This window comes from Gossypium raimondii, chromosome 2, assembly GCF_025698545.1.
Source record: "Gossypium raimondii isolate GPD5lz chromosome 2, ASM2569854v1, whole genome shotgun sequence".
In the NCBI taxonomy this organism is placed as follows: Eukaryota; Viridiplantae; Streptophyta; class Magnoliopsida; order Malvales; family Malvaceae; genus Gossypium; species Gossypium raimondii.
The window spans coordinates 45,778,377-45,800,706 of record NC_068566.1 but is presented as its reverse complement, the minus strand read 5'-3'; the positions used below and the strand labels follow the sequence as shown (position 1 = coordinate 45,800,706).

General features: G+C 29.8%; 2 protein-coding genes across 2 annotated transcripts; one reads left to right on the top strand and one right to left on the bottom strand.

Moving 5' to 3' along the window:
• Window positions 1-440: 440 nt before the first annotated feature.
• Window positions 441-2,342, top strand: LOC105789155 (protein DETOXIFICATION 49). The gene has a single exon (XM_012616413.2). The coding sequence runs from the start codon at window positions 589-591 to the stop codon at window positions 2,149-2,151; it is 1,563 nt and encodes a 520-aa protein (XP_012471867.1). The 5' UTR covers window positions 441-588; the 3' UTR covers window positions 2,152-2,342.
• Window positions 2,343-11,148: 8,806 nt separating this feature from the next.
• LOC105789154 (scarecrow-like protein 28) lies at window positions 11,149-14,347 on the bottom strand. The gene is made up of 2 exons (XM_012616412.2): window positions 14,207-14,347; window positions 11,149-13,959 (listed from the first exon to the last, which is right to left on the bottom strand). Exon 2 carries the CDS (start codon window positions 13,392-13,394, stop codon window positions 11,466-11,468), a length of 1,929 nt encoding a protein of 642 aa, XP_012471866.1. The 5' UTR covers window positions 13,395-13,959; window positions 14,207-14,347; the 3' UTR covers window positions 11,149-11,465.
• Window positions 14,348-22,330: the final 7,983 nt, after the last annotated feature.

The following is a 22,330-nucleotide window of genomic DNA, read 5'->3' as shown; positions in this document are numbered from 1 at the left end:
AATCTCAACATTTCAGTGGGCAACTTAAGTACATTTTACGCTAACTATGACATTATCAAAGTAAATGATTAAATTATACTAAATTAAGATATAAATACTAAATCTTAAAGATAAGAATAGTAGAAGAGGCAAAAGTAGAAATTGACCATGTTTAGAACTTTATTAAACAAAGTGAAATAGTTTAAAAACAGGTCCTCGCATAAATACATGACACTTGTAAAGCATATTTGAGATTTGATGTAGAAATGTTTAGAGATAAATAGTTTCACACATTTGCAGGCCCCAAACCCAACAGTAAACATCTCACGGTCGGTCAGAAAAGGAAGGCTTGAATTGTGTTTCCCTTAAACCAATTTTCAATTAGAATTTGAAACCCCTAATTTGTTATAATCTCTTTTTCCATCCCCCTCTTTATTTTTCTTTTGTTTATAAAACTGCCGTCCTTGATTGTGGACTGTTTCCCCCTCTGTCTCTAAAAACACCATAAAAACCCACCAAAGCTCAGCAGCCAATCCCATCATCACTTACCCTTCTCTCTTTCTCTCTCTCTCATTCGTTCGTTAACCCCCAAAAAATCCTCTCTCAATCATGTGCTGCAAACAGGGTTTGGACCATGGAAAGGTTACTTCCATTGAAGTACAAGAAACAGACATGTTAGCAACACTTTTGAACCCCAAGAACCCAACACCACAAAAGACATGTCTTTCTCTTGTTATTGAAGAAGCAAAGTGTATATCCAATATAGCTTTGCCTATGGTATTAACAGGTCTTTTGCTTTACTCTCGTTCCATGATTTCCATGTTGTTCCTTGGTCGTTTAGGGGAACTAGCTTTAGCCGGCGGTTCGCTCGCTATCGGATTCGCCAACATCACCGGTTACTCGGTTCTTTCCGGTTTAGCCATGGGAATGGAACCCATTTGTGGCCAAGCTTTTGGTGCTAAAAGATACAAACTACTTGGCCTCACCATGCAAAGAATGATACTTGTGCTTTTGTTGACTTCAATTTTGATAGCTTCTTTATGGTCCAACATGAAAAAGATTCTGCTCTTTTGCGGACAAGATGAAAACATTGCCAATGAAGCTCATTCTTACATTCTTTATTGCTTGCCGGATCTTTTAGCACAATCTTTTTTACATCCTCTGCGAACATATTTGAGGGCTCAATCTATAACTCTGCCTCTCACATATTGTTCTACTTTGGCTATCCTCCTTCACATTCCGATCAACTACTTGCTCGTTTCGGTCTTGAATCTCGGGATCAAAGGCGTCGCTTTAGGATCGATTTGGACAAATTTCAACCTCGTGTTGTCGTTGATGGTTTACGTTAAAATCTCTGGTGTGTACAAGAAAACGTGGGGCGGGATCTCGTGTGAGTGCTTGAAAGGATGGAAAGATTTGTTGAATTTATCGATCCCGAGTTGCATTTCGGTTTGTCTCGAATGGTGGTGGTACGAGATCATGATTTTGCTTTGTGGTTTGTTGTTGAACCCGCAAGCAACCGTGGCTTCGATGGGGATTTTGATTCAAACCACTTCGTTGATATACATTTTCCCATCGTCGTTAAGCTTCGGTGTATCGACTAGAGTCGGGAACGAGCTCGGAGCTAACAATCCAAACAAGGCTAAACTGGCTGCGATCGTTGGTCTTTCCTCGAGCTCAATGATAGGACTTTCGGCATTGCTGTTCGCTATACTGGTTAGGAAAAAATGGGCTACAATGTTCACCCAAGACCCGGAGATCATTGCTTTGACATCAACGGTGTTGCCGATTCTCGGCCTTTGCGAGCTCGGAAACTGCCCGCAAACAACCGGGTGTGGTGTTTTAAGAGGCACCGCGAGACCAAAACTAGGAGCAAACATCAACCTAGGATGCTTTTACCTCATCGGGATGCCGATCGCGGTGTGGTTAAGTTTCTTCGTCGGGTTCGATTTCAAAGGTCTTTGGCTTGGGCTTTTAGCCGCACAAGCGTCGTGTATGGTGACCATGTTGCTGGTTGTGAGTCGAACCAACTGGGACATTCAAGCCAAGAGAGCTCAAGAACTGACCAGGGCCGTCCCTGTGGATGATAATGACAACAACAAAGCTGATTCGGATTCCAAAGATTCTTCACCCTTATTACACGACATAAACCACGACAATGAACTTGTCTGATTTGGATCAGACGTGAATGATTTTTCTAACCATTTTTTTCCTTTTTCTTGTGAATTTTGTCGAAACATTATTACCTAGAATGTTATTTAGCTCCGATTCATGTATAGAATTGAAATTCAGAGGATAAAACAAAATTTGGCACATGGTACTTTATTTTCTTAGTTTAAAATAGTACTTCACATGAGTCTAAATCTTTTTGAGATTCATAGCTACCCCTCCCTTATAGTCAATGAAAACAAAATATTTTCGGAGTTTAGAGTTATCCCTCTCTTACAGATCATGAAAATTAAAATATCTCGAGGTTCAAGATTATTCATAAAAAAAGTAATATTTTTTATAGTTTATGATTGCTTACATAAATTTTATTTGAGGAGGTCAAGTTAAAATTATAAAATTTTGAACAACCAAAATTAAATATTGTGCTAAAATGCTTAAATTACATCCAAAATATAAAATTTCCATTTATTCAAAAGCGAATTATTTATATTATAAGAGAGGGTAAAGGACTGTTTTCCCATTTGACCATGGGACCAAGGTCAGTTTTACTACCTTCTCTTATGATCCAGGAAAATTAATTCCCTCATTTATAATTTATAAAAATTAAATCAATTTCATCTTCTAAGTTTGAAATCCAAATTCTAGATTTAATGGCTGAAAATGCAACATAGACAGTGGTGGGGAAAAGTAGAAACTTCCTTTTTGGGGGCAAAAAATGATTAGTCAGAAAATCAACATCGTAGTTGGCGAGTTTATAGTGGAAAAGGGCACGTGTAGAGTTGGGATTTACTGTTTATTTTCTAATATGTTTCTAAAAGAACATTGATGTCGGTTACTTGGATTTGGAAACGTGCCACTTCGTCTGCCCCAAAGAGGTCACCATTTGCGACTGCCGACTCCGTGGATGACTATCTTTTTCCCTTCCATGGGTTATTTGAACCAGGTCACTTCATTTCCATCGATCCACTGAACAAAAGTAAATTTGAACTTTGATGACAACTCCAACCCCCCACCTATTCACAGTTTTATTCAAAATTTTAATTTTCTTAATCTATTAATTAAATTTTTAGTTAAAATATAACATTATGCATTTAATAATATATTTCCCAAATTAAGGTCATACAATACCTAAATATAATTGTCTGCTATCACATACAAAATTTCTTACATCTAAGAACATTCTTTCACACTGTCAACAAAAACACATGTGAAATAACAGGGTTTAATAATGTGAACGTAGTAGTCTTTCATCATAATTATGACGTAAGAAAATTGTTGGTTTTATTTTTAATGAGTCGACCAAATCCGCTGTTGTCTTTATCCGCTTTTTAAAGAGAAAATTCTTGAAGAAGTGTATAAGCAACTGAATTATGGGATGCTGCAACTGTTGTTGTACCGGCATTTGGCAGTTCTTTCATTTTCTAAAACTAAGTGTGCGTAATGCCATTATGCCTTGCCTCATCCTTTTAGATAAAATTTAAATGTTTTATTCTTATGTAAATTAATTTTATTATTTTTTTAGGGGTATAAATTATAATTTTAAATTTAATTATCAAATTATTAACATTTTAAAGAAACTAAAAATATAATTGTGTGGTCGAAATTAGAACCTGATTTTATCTTTGAATGCATTCAAATCTTATGAGATGAATAACGTTACGATTAGAAGAAATACCCCATTTCAATCAAACTTGAGTTGGGAATATTTTTAACTATTTCAATAAAAATCTAGGTTCTAGAGTTTGAGAAATTTATTAGAAAATTGATATATCAAAATCAATCATTATATTATTGTTGAAAGGGACAATTATGAATCGTAAAACAAACATGAACTTTGAATATGCAAAAAAAAAAAAAAATCTTTCCTTACATTCATAAAGCATCAAATAACCAAGGATTTTCAGAACTGGATCAATGGTTAAACTGGTTACGTCGATAGTTTGTCGATCTGACCGTTTCGTATAATTTAATTAAATAAATCATTAAAAACTTCATAAAAATAATTTTTTTAAATGTTCAACTAGCTTGTATTGGTTCGCAAGTCAACGGTCTTATGTCTCTCTCTGAATTGATATCTTGATCGATTTCTGATTCAACCGATTTGACTGACCGATGCAATTCAAACATTCATTTAAATAACTGAATAACTCACTAGAACAAATCATTTACTATTTAGAAAATGTCATTTATTGTCTAGTAGAATTAATATTTTTAAAATTTTTATGATTCTATAAATAAAATCTTTTGTTTTGGAATTAAACTGTAATTAAAAAATAATAAATTTCAAGACATATTTTATACAGTAAATATTAATTCTATTACAATTTGAATTTATTTAATTATTTTTAATAAGGTAAGGACCAAATTAATCTATTTAATTAAGGGATTAATTTAATCTAGTCCCTGTAATACAAGGACGTTAAAGATAGTTTTACCCATCGATTTTGTCATCCACCGCATGTCTTTAAAATGAATATCACACAGCTTTATTTATAAGCTTATATATATATATATATGTTTTTGTTGTAAGGAATCCAATTGACAACCACCCAAAATCCCTTAATTAAATTAATTATGTTTAAATTAATGAAAGTCAATTAAAGCTTTGATTCCTCTCCCAAAATAAAATGATAATTTTAATTAATGAGTCACCTTTTGACATTTGTAGAAACACCCATTAATTAATTAGGTTGACCCTATCTAGTTTTAAAATATTGAGCCAAATTTTAGGATTATTTATTTATTTAATTTATTCCAAGGTTGACAATTGATTGCATTTTCAACAACTATTTTTTTTATTACTATAACTAGCCGTCTAATAATGCTAAATTAAGCACTCACATAATCCTGTCGGCGCAATTTGCACAAAATTTATTTCTAAAACATTTTTTTTTAGTCCATTGTATTACAACATTTTGCAGCAGAAATGTGAAAACCTTACCAGCCAGCAGCCGTCGAAGCCTCTGATTAATAACATGTAATAAACAAGAGGGTGACGCCGGCTCAACAAACCTTCGATCTTTCTATTTTGTCCCAAATCCTGGTTAATTAAAGATTAATGGCTGTTTTAATTTAATATTACTCATTCATTATAAGCAAAGCTTCTATTAATGTCAATGTTAACGGTGATTTGGATGTTTGCTAAGGTTTCAACAGAAGCAAACAAAGTGGCTGATTTTAGGGCAAAGATTGAGTCTGTTCAAGATGGAGCTGTTGATTGTTTTCAGGAATTTTGTCTTTTTATTTTTCAGATTTTAAATTAGGTCAAATTGCTAGTATATATTGTTACATTTTTCTGTTAAATTTGTTGATGTGATATATTGAAATAAAAAAAATAGTGTTGTAATTAACCTAAATTTAGCAAACTAATTTTAACAGTGTAATTAACAGTTAGACTTAAATATTGAAATCTAAAAATAAAGGGACTAAATTCCTAAAAATAAAAGTACAGTGATTAAATTCTAAATTTGTGAAGAGTATAGGGACTTATGGTATATGTTAACTTTTTTTTTGTATTCTCCATGTTCATATTAAGGTTTATGTTCATTGTTTGTGATTGCTCCTTCCAACAATGTCATAAGTTACAATATTATTATTATTTTGCTTCTTATTCTAAATTTAGAGCTTAATGGTATTTAATATGGTTAAAATATGTTGTTAGTCCTTCTACTTTCATGAAATTTGAGATTTAATCCTTGTACTTAAAAAGTTCAAAAATAAGTTCTACTTTTTATTTGGAAATTCTAATCCAATTATTAAAATTGTTGGTATTTTCCATCAAAATTTGTCAACTTCATATGTTCATTAGGCTACCCTTATATGACGTGGCATATAATTGATAAAAATAAACATGTTAAGTTGACAATTTTGACAAAAACTATTATTGATGATAATAGTTGGACTAGGATTTTAAACTAAAAAAGTGCAGGATTATTTTTAACTTTTAAAGTATAGGGACTAAATCTCAAATTCTGTAAAATTTGGAGTAACAAAATATTTAGCCATTTAATATTTATTAACTTCATCTTTACCTATTACTTTTGGATGATATAACTATCGAGTCGTTAAAATATCAATCATATAAATAGTTACAAAATATGTAAAATTACTTTAATTTTATATTGTATAAGCATATCTCCCTCTATATGCATGTGTATATATATAAGCCCTGCAAACTACTATATACCATGTTTAAACAAGCCCTTATGCTTATTTTTATTGTTAAATAAACCCCTAATCTATATATGTTTACCCATTACAACCCTTAATTTTAACTAAAACATTTTGTTATTATTATCTTTAAATTTTTACAATAATTTTATCAGTTACAAACATTTAATCTAAATATCTTATTAAACACATCTGAAGCTTTTAAGCTGTATAATCGGGGTTGAGATTGAGATTTTGACATATGCCCTATTTATTTATTTTAAAATTTTTAAATACAACTTAAGAACACATGACAAAATTTCAAATCCACTTGTGAAATTAAAATTTCCACCGCTAGTGTACTAAATATATTATAATAATTTAGGAGCTTATAATTTATCTATAAAATAAATATAATGACTTGATTAAATATATTATAATAGTTCAAGGGCTTTTTTTCCTCTTAAAAACTTTTGAGAATAGATTCCAATCAAAATTTATTGCCATGAAGAATAAAATACATAATGATGTTTCACAAAAGATAATGCTAAACAAATTAATTAGGAATACTTAATTTCTTCACCACGTTTTAAAGCATCAAATAACAACTTCTGAAATTGTGTATAGAATTAGGTACCCAAAATAGATTTATATTTTTATTATAATTTTATTTAAATCTCATTAATATGAAATATTATTGGTATTTTACTAAATTTTATTTATTTTAATCACATCATATTTACATAAAAATAACACTTTAAATTAAAATAATGTTGAGCATATTAAAACGAGAAAGAAGAAAAAATTCAATACACACATATATTATATGCATGTAACGCACCTTTCTTAACACCAAATTAAATATCCAGTCGGCGGTGGATTAAGCATAATCATGCCACTAATTCTTACATTAACTTGACATGCTTGTCTTTTACAGAAATAATATAATAATTAATGCTTAAATCAATTACTACATTTGTATAATTAGGATCAGGGGTAATCAAGTCTGGTCATGTTCGAATGGTATCAAGTTTTAATTTAAAATTTGACTTGAAATCGATCAAATTTTTTTAATTCGAGTTTGCCTCAAGATATAATCGAGTTATTTGTCTTAAGATATATTAAGGGTGATAATGTAATTTAATAATATAAAAATGTGAAAAGTTCGATAAGGCTCATGAGTTGAATTCGAATTTTTTTTGAGTTAAACTCGAGTAGCTTGTGAGCACTAGTATCTCATTTACACTCCTAACTAGACCTAACCCACATATGGTAAGACTTAAATCAAAATAAAATTTAGATTGAAACTCCCACACGTGATAATTTATGCATGATGAAACTCGAATCTAAACATGCATATAAGCTCAACCTTTACCAATACAACGGGGTCGGAAATTAAATATAAATAAACATTGAAGATAAGAAGAAGCAAATTTTGTGATTGTTACATGCATGCATGGATTATGATGTCCACATATGAATCATGATCCATGTATTTGGCCGCCCCATGCACATTTTTTATACAAAGTATAATACTATAAACTATTATCTCCCCCAAAGTCAAACTAATTAATTAATAATCTAAATCGTATTAATTAATTAATTAACTATATTATCTTCTTTGTCCTCGACATATTTAAGTATTTTAATTTGAGAGAAAAAACAAAAATTAGAAAAATATGAAGAAAACAACAGAGAGCCAGATATGCTTGATTTCAGAAACATAAATAACTCCGATTTTCACCAATTAAATCATTTTCAAAATGAGCTCAAATATAATTAAATAGAAAGTCAAATGAGCCCTATAAATATTTTTATAGATATTTTACCCTCTTAGTTTTATTGAAGTCACAACAAATAATAAGAGTTTAGTTTTTAAGCACAAATAAAATTAAATCATGTTATTAATTTTAAAGCGATAGAAATATGAATATACACGCATCCATAAGTAATCTCTTCTCTAACTCATTGTAACGAGAAATTATTTTATGGTTCATTCCCATCACATTATCCATGATCTATTTTCAATTATAAAATATTATTTTAATAATTTTTTTCATATTATTCATCCATAAATTTGATAATTTTTTTTTACTTTGAAATTGGAACCCTGAATCTCAAACCTCGAACCTCAAACCCCAATCAAGTTTGGGTTCGGATAGTTTAGGGTTTAGAGTTTGGTTTTAGGGTTCAAGGCACAAAAAAATACCAAAATTATATATCAGTGACATAGGAAAATTGCTGAAATATCATTAAATACATAGAAATGGATCATAGATGATGTGGTGGGAAGGATGTATAAAATAATTTCTCCAATTTAACTTTAATTAAATTATTTAAAAAATAAATAATATTATATAATACAATAATTTTCTCATGTTAGATTTTGCTTTAAGCTTAAATTAGTGAATAAAGTGAAGACTATTTTTTCTTTTTATTATATGTAGTTGCTTCAGCTTCAAAATATCTGCTACGAACTTTGTTGAAGTTTCATGAAGAAAGGAATATTGGAACACGAAAAACGGAAGTTGCAAATTTTTACAAGAATTGATTGGTTCAACACCCTTCAACTGCATAAGGAGTACAATTATGAATGCATTAACAGCGTAAGTCATAAAAACATGAATTCGTTGCTTCAATGGTATTTTGTGGATCAAAATGCCAAAACAGTAACTATTATTTTCAAGAATTCAAAGAACCATGAGAGGGTTGCATGAGGAAAGGAATCATCTCTATTTTGGAATTGAATTCTTAGGGTGGGTTTGGATGAGTGGTGTGTTTACTTGTGATTAGTGTAAAAACAGTAGTGACAGTGAGATTAGATACTGTAGTGTGAGATAAAAAGAAAGCTAAACGCACCGCACCCCACCGCCCATCCAAACCCACCATTAATTAAGTTTGATTTTTTTTATTTTTTAAATAATTTAATCTTCTTGCACATTAAAGAAAAAGAGAAATCAATATAATATTTACCTAATTGTACAGAAAATTCCAAAGCGTAGCATTTAAAAAGAAAAAAGAAAGCAACATCAAATCTTTTAACGAAACCAACGACAAATGTTGAAAATACAAATTTCGATAAATAAAGGGATTAGAAAAAGTTGAAATTAAGCAGAGAGACTAAATCTAAAAAATGCATAGTACAAGGACCTCTTATAAAATTTTCCTTTTGATTTATAATTAGTTAATTTTTGTTCTAATAATGTCAATTTGACTTAAAATCAATGTAATTAAAATTGTGATCGTACAATTTAAGGATTAAAGTTAGAGAATCTAGTATGACTCTAATTAAAATAGACAAATATGTGATTTACACTAACTCTTTTTTTGTTGTATAATAATAAAAGTTGTACGAAATATAATTATATGGGGCCAAATTAATTATATTTAAGTGTAGATTTAGTGCAAATAAAATTAATTACACCATAAACAAGAATAAATTCGACTTTCACCAACAATTTAAAAAATTGGAATCTAATGCCCTACAATTTTCTACCTTACAATATCAAATTCCTTAAATTGAATCTAATCACCTCATGGATTAAACTACAAAAGGGTGCCATGGAAATTTGGTTAATTAATATTATGTTTCCTTAATGGATGATTATTTAGATTGTCATGTACTGGACATGATCTTTCAAGGGTTATGGATTCAATAACATTTAAACCTTTTCTCATAAATTAAATAGATATATAAGAGATTGAAGTTAATGATATTAGATGAGTGAAACCAGAAAAAATTGTAGGGCTGGAATTAAATTGTAATTTTACAATAGTAAAATGTAATTTTACCATTTTAATAGTCCATATCTTTATAGTTTTTAAAGGATTAAATCAAAAATTTTTTTATCATTTTAAGAGGCTAAAGTGCAATTTTACCTTTATTAATTTACAATTTTATAAAGCTTAAATGAAAAATTTTCTATTTTAGAGGTATCGGGCCCTGCCAGCCCCATTAGTTATGCCCATAATATTAGAATATGTTCTTGCTTAGCTTCGGAAAATCGAATATTATTATTTTTTATAAAAATAATATCATATTTTTATTAATGTGTGATAGTTTAATTTCTGAATAAATTAACTAAAGCTAAAATTAACATGAATATGGCATATAGATATAGAATGTTGATATATGAATATTCATGCTTTGAAGTTTAGAAATCATCAAAATTAAACCAATGTGTATGTGGTAATGGGATATACGGGCTGGGCCTATTTGAGCCCTATAGCAAAATGAAGAGTATGAAATGAGAGTAAAAACTTCTAATCATGGTTTTAGTTCATATTTACTATTTAACCTCTCTCTTTTTCTTTTAGAATGTTGGTGACGGATAATCATATTGAGTTTCGATTTAAATTCCGAATAAAACTATGCCAGACCTCTAAATGATAGGTTAAGCTCTAATCACAATATTCAAACTTAAAAACCTTAGTTAATGGACATCAAGCTTCTTACTATTCGATCCAATGAGTGCTAGTAATCTCTCTATTGTAATTTGATATAATTTGATCTTTTAACTTTATAATATTATTAATTGCTGCCCTTAAAACTATTGTTAGTTGCTGTCGTTAAAGTGATAACATGAATCTTCCTTTTATTCAGTCACATAGTTAAGGTTACATGGAAATCTAATTAATCATATTCAACCAAAAGATATATTACTATCCGGGTTATCAATTTAGACTTCCTAATAATATTCGGAGGCATAACTAAAGGAGGCAAGCAGCAGCCTTGCCCCCTAATAAAATTTGACCCTCTGATAATACTAAAAAAAAAAAATTAAATTATGTCAAACTAGACCAAAATAAGAATTAAATATCATATAAGCTCTGCCAAGATAGAATGAAGGGTGAACACAAAACAATGAAATCCTTTTTTATTCATAATTTGATGATGAAATTTCCAACTACATTGTTCACAATTCTGATAAAATCTTTCAACAAAATGAAAATGAACATATCTGTATAATGAAATTTCCATGGTTACATAAAAGAATCAAAGAATAATTAAAAAGCATCAAACTAATTGACTGACTCAGTATGAAAAAATAAACTAGACTGTATGACCCAATTCTCTTATCTGCAACAAAAGAATGAAAGAATAATGACAAACATTTCTCTACCAGCTGCAAAGAATTTCTATGTATGAAAATGTAAGAAAAAAAATATTAACTTGGCTGAGAAAATGAGGATGAACTGCCTGCAACATCAATGGGGGTCCATGCTGAGACTGTGTAAAGTGGTTCATCTAGCCAACTTAGAGTAAGTGCCCCATCATCACCATCTGGTCCTTGTTTCTTCACACTGTAGTTCTCACTAGTGTACATCTTTAACAGCATTTGGCTTTGGACCAGTTCCCTGTCAGTAATCCCCATGCATTTGAACCCTCCTTGCTCCATCAACTTCCTCCATTTCTCAAAACTCGTGTGCCTTTCAAACCGGTCGCTTCCTTCACAAGCAATTAAGTTCCTGATTTCCCTTGCAAACATCTCTTCTATTTTGATCCTAACTGGACTCTCTAAGGGAAGGGTGGAATCAATTGAGTCAAATATGGCTGAGTAGTATCTTAATGAATTGGCAACTCTTGCTTCTAAGTTGAGGATGTTGTTCTCTGTTTCTTGCTCTGCGATGATGACTGCTATGGGGTTTATGCTACGAATGAGTCCTAAAAAGTCCCGAAGTACTCCTCCGTTTCCATCGTAAAGTGTCTTGTGAAGTTGAAACACACAATTCACGGCTATGCTTTCGTTTTCCTTTGCATGAAGCATCCACAACCTTACGTCTTCTAACCTGTCTACGACTGGATGGAACTCGAACGGTAAATTCAATGCCTCCGCAAATCCTGCTAGCCTGTCTCCTGTTTCGTTCAGTTCTTGCTTTGATTCACCGATTCCGGTAACTCTAACGTGGCTCGGTGGATTAGTCCTAGAAGCTAAACTTTGGAACAAACTAGGCCATTGAAGCCCTTGCTTGATGTCAAAGTCTACAATGTGAACCCTGTCCTTCCCCTCAAAGGCCCTCAACAATATCTCATTCGATGTGAAATGAACAAATTTCAGAATCGGGGTTACCTGATTCAATAGTCTCAATGCAGTACCATTGTCATCATCCAACCGGTCGAGCTCTCGAGGAGTTGTGATATGAAAAATATGAGGCCAAACCCTTGTGACTCTAAGAGCCAAAGCTTCGGTATAGTAAGCAGTTAGACGGCTTATAACAGTTCCTTTTGGAGAAGCAAGTTCCCCCAACTTTGATATGAAATGATTGATGGCAGCAATGTTCTTTGAGCCAATGGCTTCAACACAAGCTGCAAGTAGGCGGATGAGCTCGAATCCCTCGTGCTCCCTATGGTTGATCTCTTCCTCATTAGCCCCCAAACGAGCACCTTCATGCGGGTAGGGATTTCCAGAACCATTACCCCTCTCATGTTCCTGGGCTTGCACATTCAGTGGAGGTCCCAAACTATGACTCTCCTCCGAAGTACTCGTTGATCCCGAACCTGAAGCTTCCTTTCCCGGCCTGTGGATCGTCTCAACATCCTTTTCTCCAACACCAGTGAGTTCAGTTATTACTGAATCGATCCAAGGATTGTTAGACAATGGCAAAGGGGGTGTCCCCCTTTCTTCATCCCCTGATAAACTTGGTTGAAACCAAAAATTCCCAGCACCTAGTTGGCCTAAACTCAAACCTCCATGATCATCACCTGGTTTCTCATCATCACTGCTACCCTTTTTCCTCTTTGCCCTATTAATGACCGTCTCATCATCAACTAGACCCTGTTCAGCAAACCTCTTCAAACTTTTACCTTTGATCTCTATCCTCCCTTCGAATGGATTTTGCGCGCTAGTCGTCGTCAATGGTGGCAGCCTGATGTTCTGCTTGATAGAACAACTGCTGGTCTTGGCCTTGGATTCAACTGCTGGTCTGATGGTCTGTGATTTCGATGTTTCCTTGCGAGAAAAATTACATGGCAAGTCCAATCTTTGTGTGCTCATTGAAGTCTGGAAATGACAAGCTTGGAACTGTACTGCTGATGTTTCACTCCTCAATCTATGCCTTGGTGACAACAATGTAGAACTAGAACACCCTGCCAACATGTCTTTACACCCTTCCTATATATGTTCTTTCTTTTGTCTTTCACTAATTCAATTTCAATTCACTAATTCACCCACCCCCAAGCCCTTTCTCTGCCTATTTTCTTTCGCTATCTCTTTGTAAACTATGCAATGTATGAAATTTCTATAAATTCTCTATGTGTTCATGTGAAACTTTGCATGTAAATCTATAAGTTTCTAAGTGAGTGTGTGAATTTTCAAGAAACCAAAAGAAACAAAACGAAAAGGAATCCGATGAAAAATTACAAAAAGAAACTGAAAGAATATTGTTCCTAATATGAACAAATGTGTGTGTATGCAATGAAAGAAATAATAAAAATAAAATAGAATCCCACCCCCAGAAAGAATCAAAGAATTTCTAAGAAAACTAAAATCAAACACCTAACAGACAACAATCATCGGATTCCCAAACATTCACAAACAACTCATTTCAAATATCAAACAAAAACATTGGAGACAAAAAAAGAAGAAGCATACTTTGACAGCCCTCAATAGGCAATAACTCCATGGAAGCAGAAACTGAACCCCAAACACATCGAAATCCAACCTAAACAAACAGAAAAATGATCAACCAACAAAAGAAAAACATGTTTCTCTAAAGCTCATTACCCCCCAAAAAACCATAAACCAGAAAAAGTTTGTGTTTTTATATACTCCAAAAAACTAAAAGCTTAAAGCTTTTTTTACACTAATACACTATTTTTTTTTTCTATGGTTTTCATGTTACTCTTTTTAACTCTGTTTTGTACAATTGCAAGTACTGGAAGTATAACATACACATTACACACTCTCACCTGAATACTACCCACTTTCGCCTTCACGTCTCTATCATTGCTTTTTTCTTTTAATTTTTTTTTTCATTTAATTTTGGTACTTGGAATTTATTCAAAGGGAAAAAAAAGAGCATACGATGGGAAGAGGTGAGATATTAGCCGTTGGATATTGAGATCTGACGATGGAGAATAATAGTCTTACTGACCGTTGGAGTCTTGTCGGGAAAATATGGCCGTTATAGAAGGGAAAGAGAGTTGCTGTACTGAACACTGAATTTTCGCGACAAATTTTTTTTTAAATTTATATATTTTTATTTTTAAAATGCAAAAAAAAAAAAATTAATGGGGGAGAGAGTGTTGAAGTTCACGTGGAGAGCACGTGGTTGTCTCCTTATGTCCGTTTACTTTACCGTTGGGTCACAGCCCAATTTATTTTTTTTCTCCACCCCTTTTTACCATCCTATTAGTATTTATTTATTAAATATTCTTTTTTATTTAAAAATGATAATATACATTTTTACTCATTCATATTTATATTATTTTATTAATGATTTCATTTATTATAATTATTTTATCTACTTTCAATATTGATTTTCTTAAAAAATATTTATATAAACAATGCAATCGCAATTTATTAGTGTTTCAATTTGATGGGTTCTAAAAATTGAATTTTAAAAATCTTTAAAATTTTAAAATTGCACTCTTATATTTAATATATTTATTTTATTAAATTAAAAATCATTTTTTTTGTTATGAAACGAATAATTGACGTTTGTTTGGTAAAGACCCACAAATACCTGAAGGATCTGGAAAAGTAGAGACAGATAAACATGTTAGAAGAACACTAAAGAAAAAACTGGAAAAGTAAAAAAAAAATTAAATTAAATTTTGATTAAATTCAAAATCCAACATAAAAATAAAATTCAAATTTAAAACCTTTTCTTAATTAGCTTTAAACTCGTATCTATTCAATTCAAGGTATGATGAAAATCATGCTATATTTCAACAATTTCTAATATAATTATATGTTAAACATAATATATTGTTGAATTACTATATGTAAGTTTATTTTAAGTATAAGTATAAAGAATATATCCAAATATTTATAACAAGAATTAATCATTATAAAGTATAATAAGATCTATAATTAGAATATTTTCGGACTTAAAACCATAATAAAATGGTAAATTATTAAAATAGTCATTTTGTTTACCTCATGTTATATTTTAGTCATTTATATTTAAATTATTACGTTTTAGTTACTTATGTTAATGTGTTGTAACATTTTAGTTACTGGGTCATTAATTGTCATTAACGGTGTAACGGTAAACTGACGTGACACGTTAAATCATAATTTCAAACAAAAAATTTAGGTTAAATTATACAACTGGTCTCCCATATTTTTTCGTTTTGAGCAATTTAATATTTTTTTTATGTTCTTTTAACTTTTTTCCCCTTTTTTTCCCTTTCTCTTTTGCTTCTCCCTCTATTTTTCTCCATTCTCCGTCTCTTTTAATGTAGTTTTTCTATGTTTTCCATTTGTTAAAATTTTTTTATATTTATGAAAAAAGAAAAGACGAAAGTTAAAACTAAAATAAAACTTGCTTCGTATATTCTCACCCCACAATTATAAACTCTCATTGTCCATCATCGCTTTAATGAATCAATTTGGATCTTTCAATGACCTAGTCCACAAGCACGCCTCACTCGAAGACCTCGTCAGTTGTGATTTATGGTAGTCCACCCTCAACAAAGTTTCTTGAGCCCGTTCCCTTAACCTCCTAACCAACCCTCACGACCACTTTATCTATCTTACCTACAACATTCTCGCCCTCTCGAAACTACGTTATTTCATGAATTTTTCAAATGAGCTCTACACTCTAAATGACTAAAACGACCACTATACAAAACTTACCCTCAACTTTACCCAAACCAGTTTGGTTCCATGCTCCCTTTCTCTCTTTAGTTCATCCATGCTCGGTTTTCAATCAAGCTTGCTTGGGAATATTCAAGAAGGTTTAGATCAATTTTATCATTTGTTTAATTTTATTCATCAGAAAATAAAAGAAAAGGAAATGAATAATCTACATGATTTTGTAAAAGTTTGGAAACAGAAAAAAAAATGTTTTAAATATAAAGTATTCAATTTATGTTTAGATTTGATTAAGGATATATCTAATTTTTGTAACAGCCTGATTTTCAGTGGTGTTCGAAATAGTGGTTCGAGGCCACCAAATCCGACGAGTAAGCTCATAAATTTTATTATTTAATAATTACGAGTCAAATGTGGTTTTAAAAAGATTTTTGAATTAATAATTTATGTCTTATAATGAATTATTAGATTCCAGTGATAAAACTCTAGTTCAAGTGGTTTTAAAAAATGAGGTATCGAGACCTCGTTTTTATAAATTGAGCTGTAAATATTTTTATAAGTATTTACGGAGTGTCATTAAGGTAATATTAAAGTTTCGTTGAAATATTTTAATGTTTCGATAGTTAATTAATTAAAAAACTAAATTGAAAAAGCTGCAAAATTTACTAATTATAATAATTAAGTGACTAAATGGTTTAATTAATAAATGAGGAGGGCTTAATAAAGAATTATACCCAAATTAAATGGATGAGGCGGCATATGAAGGAAAATAATAAAATAAAAGGATTCAATGGCATAATTGTAAATTTGTTGAAATTAAAATAAGATAAAGAAAAGGTGAAAAGACATCTTCTCTGGATATTTCTATATTTTTATTGACGAAAACCAGGGAGTTTAACTTGGAGGTTCTGCCATTTTATATTCTTGCGTGTAAGTTTAAGTTAGTCTATTTTTCTTGTAATTTTTATGTTTTGAGATTATTACAATTAAGTTCAACTAAACCTTACCTTTATTTTTGATTTTATTAAAGATTTTGGATGTTGCCATTGATGAATATATATGATTCTTGATGTTAAATGATGAATTTGAGATGTTGGTTGATATTTAAAAGTATTTTATTAAGTAATTTTGATGAATTTTTCGATTACAGACTAATTTGTTGAAATAGTAAAAAAGTACAAGGGTTGTTGTGAAATTATTGTAAAATTGGGCTGTATTGAATGCCATGAATATTCTTCTAGCATGAGTTTGCATTAAAAATGGTTAGTTTGCATGATTTGGGCTCCGGGACTAAATTGAATAAAAGTAAAATTTTAGGAGAAATTTTATAAAATTTCAAAAATGACCAAATTACAGGAAATGAATTATTTTATTTTCTAAATTAATAAATTTAATAAAATATTAATTTAGATCAAGATTGGGTGGAAAATCGAGGGAAATAGAAAATTATGAAAATGTCCCTATATCTTGGTATTTCTGCAATTTAGCTTGGTAAGTTCGTATAAACTATATTTTGTATAATTTTGATTAAAGTGAATGTTATTCGGTGATGGATATTATATATGTGTTCTATTGTTGGAATTGAATTATTAGTGGAAATATATTATCGAATTTAATACTTAGTTTGGATTGAACGTGGGATTGAGTACAATCATTCTGTGGAAAAGGTTGAATTGACGGATAAGACCATAACTGGGTTATGGAACTATGAACGTAGGACCATGGTTGGACCACGACAGTGTTTATATGTAATACCATAGTTGGGCTATGACATTCTGATGATAAGACTATAACTGAGTTATATCACTATGAACGTAAGACCATGGTTGGACCATGGTCTTACGTTCATATGTAAGACCTTAGCTGAGCTATGGCATTCTGATGATAAGACCATAACTGGGTTATGACACTACAAATGTAAAATCATAGCAGGGCCATGGCAATGCATGTGTAAGACCATAGTTGGACTATGGCACAAAAATAACGATGTACTTATATCCTTAAGCCGTTCTTCGATTCAGTAATAAATGGTAAGAGACTTATGTGATTGAATTGAAAGATTTATAGATTATTATTGATATTGATATGAAGGAAGTGTGTTTATTGATTATATTGTATTTGACAAAAAAATTATGCATGTTGAGACGAGTAATAAATTCAAGTGTGAAATGTCGAGAAAATAAGTTTATCAATGTTGAATTTATATGTAATATGTGCAAGTACGCTAACCAGTGTTGTTGCTCGATGCTTAGGCAAGTGCCAAGCTATTGGTTGAATGATAATATGATTATTCATATGAAGCATTGAATTGGTAAGTATTTAAGTGAAAATATGCTAGTGCTCATGAAAAAGTGGTAAGGTTTAAATTATACAATTTCTTATGAAATGACTTATCATGTGATCAATTCGAAAAAGGCTTTAGTTAAATGCACTAGCTTGTGACTATAGTTGAATGATATGTCTGTGACTTGTGTGTCATGCATATGGAATAAGTGTGGAAAGTAAAGAAATGAAAATGAAAATAAAGAAATTTGGAAGAGTTAAAGTTATATAAAATCCTACTAAGCTTGGGATAATATGTATAAGTGATGCTGTGGATTTATTCACCTTGTGAGTTGATGAATATAGCTTCATGAGTATAGTGGTATCAATATTGGATTATTCTTGATATGTATAGATTTAATATTTGAAATGAACTAATATGATTAAAGTTTATACGAGCTTACTAAGCATTCATTGCTTACGTAGTTCTTTTCCTTTACTTTCCAGATTATCGGAAGCTCGATCGGGTTGGAAGCTTGTCGGAAATTTATCACACTATCCATTGGTTCTATTGGTAATTTTGGATGATTTGGTTCTAGTTATAATGACATGTATAAGTTAATTTGGCCAATGTTGGCTCATTAATGTTTTGATTTTGATTGGTTTCAAATATGAATGCTAGATGAAATAAAATATCTAATAAATAATTTATAAACTCCGGTAATACTCCGTAACCATGTTCCGACGATGGATTCGAGTTAAGGGCGTTACAATTTTATTTTCAAAATCAGGTTATATTCAAATCGAGATTTGATTAAGAATGATTGATATTTGATTTTGAGTGAAATTCAATTTAGGAATCATGTGAAAGAAACCAAGACTTGGCTTATTTGGTGGGCAAAGATTTTGTTTCTGTAATAAAGAATATGAGAAGAGAGAAAAATAAAGGGAAGAAGAAAAAGGAAATAAAGAAATAGAAAGAAAAAATTTAAATTGTCCAAAAAAGAGTATAGTGACTAGTTTTAACAAATGAAAAAAGAAAGAAAGAAAAACTACGTTAAAAGAAATGATGAATGGAGAAAAATAAAGGGAGAAGGAGAAGATAATGAAAAATAAAGAAAAAAGAGAAGAAAGTTCAAAACTCAAAACGAAGAAAATTTGAAGACAAATTATATAATTTAACCTAAATTTTTTGTTTGAAATGATGAATTCATGTGCCACGTCAGCCTACCGTTAACGACAATTAATGTTCAGTGACTAAAATGTTACAATATGATAACGTAAATAACTAAAATGTAACATGAGACCAATAAAAATGACCATTTTGATAGTTTACCTTAATAAAAATATGTAAGACCTGTGCATGATGGCACATAAATAAGAATAAATACGACTAAAAAAATCCACACATGATTTAAATAATGAGATTCTAACACGACATTTTAAAATTCCTAAGGTATTAATGTTATTTTTATAACTTTAAGATGAATTCATTTTTTACTTCTTCTTTTATTTCTTTTTACATTTATATTTTAATTAATTTATTTTTCATTAAAACCTTTTGAATAATGATAACAAACTAATTTTACACAAATATAATCTAACAAAATTATCTAAATATTAGTATATAACTAAATTAAATATAAATTTAAAATACTTCATTATAATCGAAGTCTAAATATATATATATATATATATATATATATATATATATAAAAGAAGTCAAATATATATTAAATGTAAAATTAAAGTATTAAAGATTATGGTGAAGTTCAAATCTAATCATATGCATTTATTTTAGATATTTCATAAAATATAAAAGGTTTAATGTAGACTTTTAGGCGTTGAAGTATATCGTTTTTTTCACTTTAGTCCTTAAAGTTCTTTTTAGCCCACTTCAGTCCTTAATGTTATCAAACGCTCCCAATTCGATCCCTAATGTTATCAAACATTCCCAGTTCAGTCTTTTGAACGTTGGATGTCTATCAAATTATAAATTGCCACATGGCACACATTGACATCATGATAACGTCATCATCTCGAAAAACACCTAAAAATCATTAGATATAAATATGTTAGAATTTTTTTAAAATTGTAAAAAATTTATTTAGAAACTATCAAAATTTAGAATCATTACTAGAAATTGTAAAATGAAAAAGAAAGAAGAAAATTTATTAGAAAACATAAAAGATTGTAAAACTTTTTAATTAAAAATAGTAAAAAGTACACATTCACTAATCGTATTTAAAATATTAAAATTTGATATAAAATTATATATAGTAATGCAATCAAATTTTATAAAATTTTATTTCAAAATATTTTAATAAAAATTGAATACATTTTATATCAATTTTAATATTTTAAAATACATTAATTTTAGTACTTTACTAGGGTCATCATCTACAATAAGTTTATTTGACTCGACTCCTATTTAATGTTTATAGTAAGATTTTTCATCCATCATCGTGCACATGCTTTTTTTTGTACCAAAATTCTTTAGAATGGTCAAACACTAGACAATTGTTCTTAAGTTATTGGTCTAAAGATAAATAATTTGTCTTGAAATAATAAAAAGTATTTGGAATAATCTAAAATATTATTTAATTGAAAGAAAATTATTTTCATTAGCTAAAAATTTTAAAAACTTATCCAAATTTATTACGTAAAATAACTACTAATTATAAATTCCTATTGATTTACTTATAAAACAAGCATATTAAGCGGTATCCTTCCAAGATATAATTATTAATGTTCAAACTCTAGTAGATGGTGATTTAGAAATTTTTAAAATGTTAAAATTTCTAATATTTTAAAAATTTTAGTAAAATTTAGTTATTTTTATATTGTTTTTGTAATTATATATATTTTAGTTTTGATGATTTTAATAAATTTGTAATTTTAAGGATTTTAAGGTTTTTTGAATAATGATGTCATTGTGACATCATTGTATGACACTTAAGAACATATGATTGGCGGATATCTCACCTATTAGTTTTAACATCCGAAGGACTAAATTAGTAGCATTTGATAACATTAGATATTGAAGTGAATAAAAAACTTTAAGGATCAAAGTGGGAAAAACAATATACTTTAGAGACTAAAATGTGTATTAAGCCAATATAAAATTATAAAAAAACCTTTATAGCAATGATTGTTAGTTTATAAAAAAATTGAATTTTCGGTGATTTCTTAATCGAGTTGAGACCCAATTGATAGATAACAACAGACTTAGCCAATTCTTTAAAATTTAAATAATAGTATAGATAATTTTATGGTTATTCAATATGTAACTAAATTTTTCTTATTTTGCAATTTAAAATAGAGAAATGAATAAAAAATTGATAAAAAATCCTATATCCTAAACCCTATATAATTCTAATGTTTATAAGATTTCTTCAAAATTGATGAGGGTAAGTAGATATTGCTCAAACTTAAGTGTACGTGTACTAAATTTGACAGGACAAGTGTTTTTTTACCTTATATAATTCTTGATGTAATATTATGTGGCAATCACGTATTTGTCATATCAATAAAGTTAACACACATTAATTTTCCATTTATTTTAGGATAATTTACACAAAAATATAAATTTAAAGATTAAAAGAGATGAAAATTTAAAATAAGAGATTAATTGATTTTATTTTAAAATTGGAGGATCAAATAAATAATTATGCCAAAATTTCAATTCGAGGAATTTTAGGTAAGAATTTCTCGAATAAATTTTTATATTTATAGTTACATTTACTCAATTAAAATCTTAAAGTGTGTTCAAGCAGGAAAGGTTGATGAATAAAATCTTATAATTTAATGAATTCAGGGTTTTGTAATTTTAGGATGCCCCATCCTCACCAATGAATAAATCCCTTACCCAACCATCACTTCAAACCTTATTTTGCACCAAAAGGAAACATCAAGAACATATACTTCACTTCACAAACTTGCAATCTATGCTGCAACACACGCAACCCAAATCATTCCTTTTTATCTTCCTATATATACCTTCAACAATG

Bases quoted from the DNA above. Each gene is read 5' to 3' on its own strand.
- LOC105789155 (XM_012616413.2), top strand. From the start codon at position 589: ATGTGCTGCAAACAGGGTTTGGACCATGGAAAGGTTACTTCCATTGAA.
- LOC105789154 (XM_012616412.2), bottom strand. From the start codon at position 13,394: ATGTTGGCAGGGTGTTCTAGTTCTACATTGTTGTCACCAAGGCATAGA.